Below are 2,198 nucleotides of genomic sequence, written 5' to 3'. Positions count from 1 at the left end.
TAGTATAGTATGTCGAAAAAGTATAAAAAGTCTTAATATAGTATGGCGAAAAAGTATAAAAAGTCATAGTATAGTATGGCGAAAAAGTATAAAAAGTCATAGTATAAAGAAAGTCAAAGTATCAAGAAATAACTTTTCATGTTCAGGTCTACATTATAGTATACTACGTAGTGACCCTGTTCTTCTTCAGGACTTTGTTTTAATATAGTACTTAGTGACCCTGTTCATGTTCAGGACTACCTGCTGTGGAACCGTCTTGGGGCCACGTTGGCGAACGGGGACCGCAGCGAGGAGGCGGTGGAGGCCTACGGCAGAGCCCTGGAGCTGCAGCCCGGATTTATCCGGTCTAGATACAACCTGGGCATCAGCTGCATCAACCTTGGGGCCCACAGGTAATCAGGACCAGACCTGGGTTGGATCAGGGACTACAGGACAAGACCTGGCTTAGATCAGGGACTACAAGACCAGACCTGGGTAAGATGAGGGACTACAGGACCAGACCTGGGTTAGCTCAGGGGCTACAGGACCAGAGCTGGCTTATATCAGGGACTACAGGACCAGACTAGGCTCATATCAGGGACTACAGGACCAGAACCCACTACTACTGCTACTGCTACCTTAACAAACCTAGTTAGCCTGAGCTAACATGAGCTATTGTGAGCTAACATGAGCTAGCCAGAGCTAGAGGGAGCTAACGTGAGCTAGTGTGAGCTAACATAAGCTAGCAAGAGCTAGAGGGAGCTAACATGAGCTAGCGGGAGCTAACAGGCTGCTTGGTGTCCCTCAGGGAGGCGGTCAGTAACTTCCTGGCGGCTCTGAACCAGCAGCGGCGGAGTCAGCGCTGCAGCCACCAGCAGATGTCGGCCAACATCTGGGCCGCCCTCCGCATCGCTGTCTCCATGCTGGACCGGCCCGAGCTGGTCCAGGCCGCCAGCACCGGAGACCTGGACCTGCTGATGCGGTCCTTCGACGTGGGCGAGGTCTGACGCCCGGAGGTTCGGGTGCAGCGCGGCGGCGTCTACATGGGAACGATGGAGACCCGCTGGATGTGGACTTGTTGGGTTTGTAACCAAGAATGTTACTGTCCAATCAGAAAAGAGGGCAGATCTTAGTCGCCCATGCGTCACTTTGTGACAAGTAGCCTCCGAGATGCTAACGAGAGACTTCTGTAACGTCTGAAGTAGCCTCCGAGATGCTAACGAGACTTCTGTAGCGTCTGAAGTAGCCTCCGAGATGCTAACGAGACTTCTGTAGCGTCTGAAGTAGCCTCCGAGATGCTAACGAGAGACTTCTGTAACGTCTGAAGTAGCCTCCGAGATGCTAACGAGAGACTTCTGTAACGTTGGAATTAGCCTACGAGATGCTAACGAGAGACTTCTGTAACGTTGGAATTAGCCTACGAGATGCTAACGAGATGCTAACGAGAGACTTCTGCAACGTCAACACAGTAAAAATGGACATACTTTACCAAGTTGGTTCACTGCTAGCTTAGCTACCAGTTAGCATCAAACACAACAAAGGCTGTCAGGTGAATGGTGTTTTGAGCTAACGTTAGCATCATACAACCATAGATTGCTAAAACGTTTTTGAAATGATTTCCATCTTCTGTTATTGTTTCTTTATTATTTCATGGATTTCACAAATTTCAGTATGACAGTTATGTAAAATCTGAGCATGCTCAGATCACACCTGTCCTCTCGTCCCATTGGTCGGGGACAGCGGAGACAGCGACCAGGTGTAGTGCTGCGGCTCGATGGAAAGGTTATGCAACCACGTTAGTCTGTAACCATAACAACAAATACAAAGCCTTTCATCCTGCTAGCTAACGGGGATGTAAATCATAACAATCATTATTACGTCATCATATTTATATTCAGTTCAGGGGTCAGCGACCTATAATATATAGACAATATATATATATATACATACATATATCTATTTAACTCATTAATATCCACTCAAAGAGTTCCATATCAGTCCCTCCAGAAAACATATATAATATTATTAAAGCTTTATTGCAGACACAGGTTTATATTACACATCATATAGTGGAAAAAGTAGCTTCATATCTAATAACTCCATATCCGCCTATAGGATATACAGGCTAATGCACCAATGACGTCTTATACACTCACCGGCCACTTTATTAGGTACCCCATGCTAGTAACGGGTTGGACCCCCTTTTGCCTTCAGAACTG

At 46.7% G+C, this 2,198-nt stretch overlaps 1 protein-coding gene across 1 annotated transcript; it reads left to right on the top strand.

Annotated features, from left to right (window-relative positions):
• Positions 1-234: 234 nt before the first annotated feature.
• Positions 235-1,154, top strand: LOC117940980 (PEX5-related protein-like; the record flags this gene model as incomplete). The annotated part of the gene is made up of 2 exons (XM_034866088.1): positions 235-392; positions 788-1,154. Coding segments are annotated over 2 exons (357 nt in total), but the record flags the coding sequence as incomplete, so codon positions are not given.
• Positions 1,155-2,198: the final 1,044 nt, after the last annotated feature.

The sequence above is a fragment of the Etheostoma cragini genome, unplaced genomic scaffold, assembly GCF_013103735.1.
Source record: "Etheostoma cragini isolate CJK2018 unplaced genomic scaffold, CSU_Ecrag_1.0 ScbMSFa_3921, whole genome shotgun sequence".
NCBI lineage: Eukaryota > Metazoa > Chordata > Actinopteri > Perciformes > Percidae > Etheostoma > Etheostoma cragini.
This window is presented reverse-complemented; position numbering and strand designations above follow the sequence as displayed.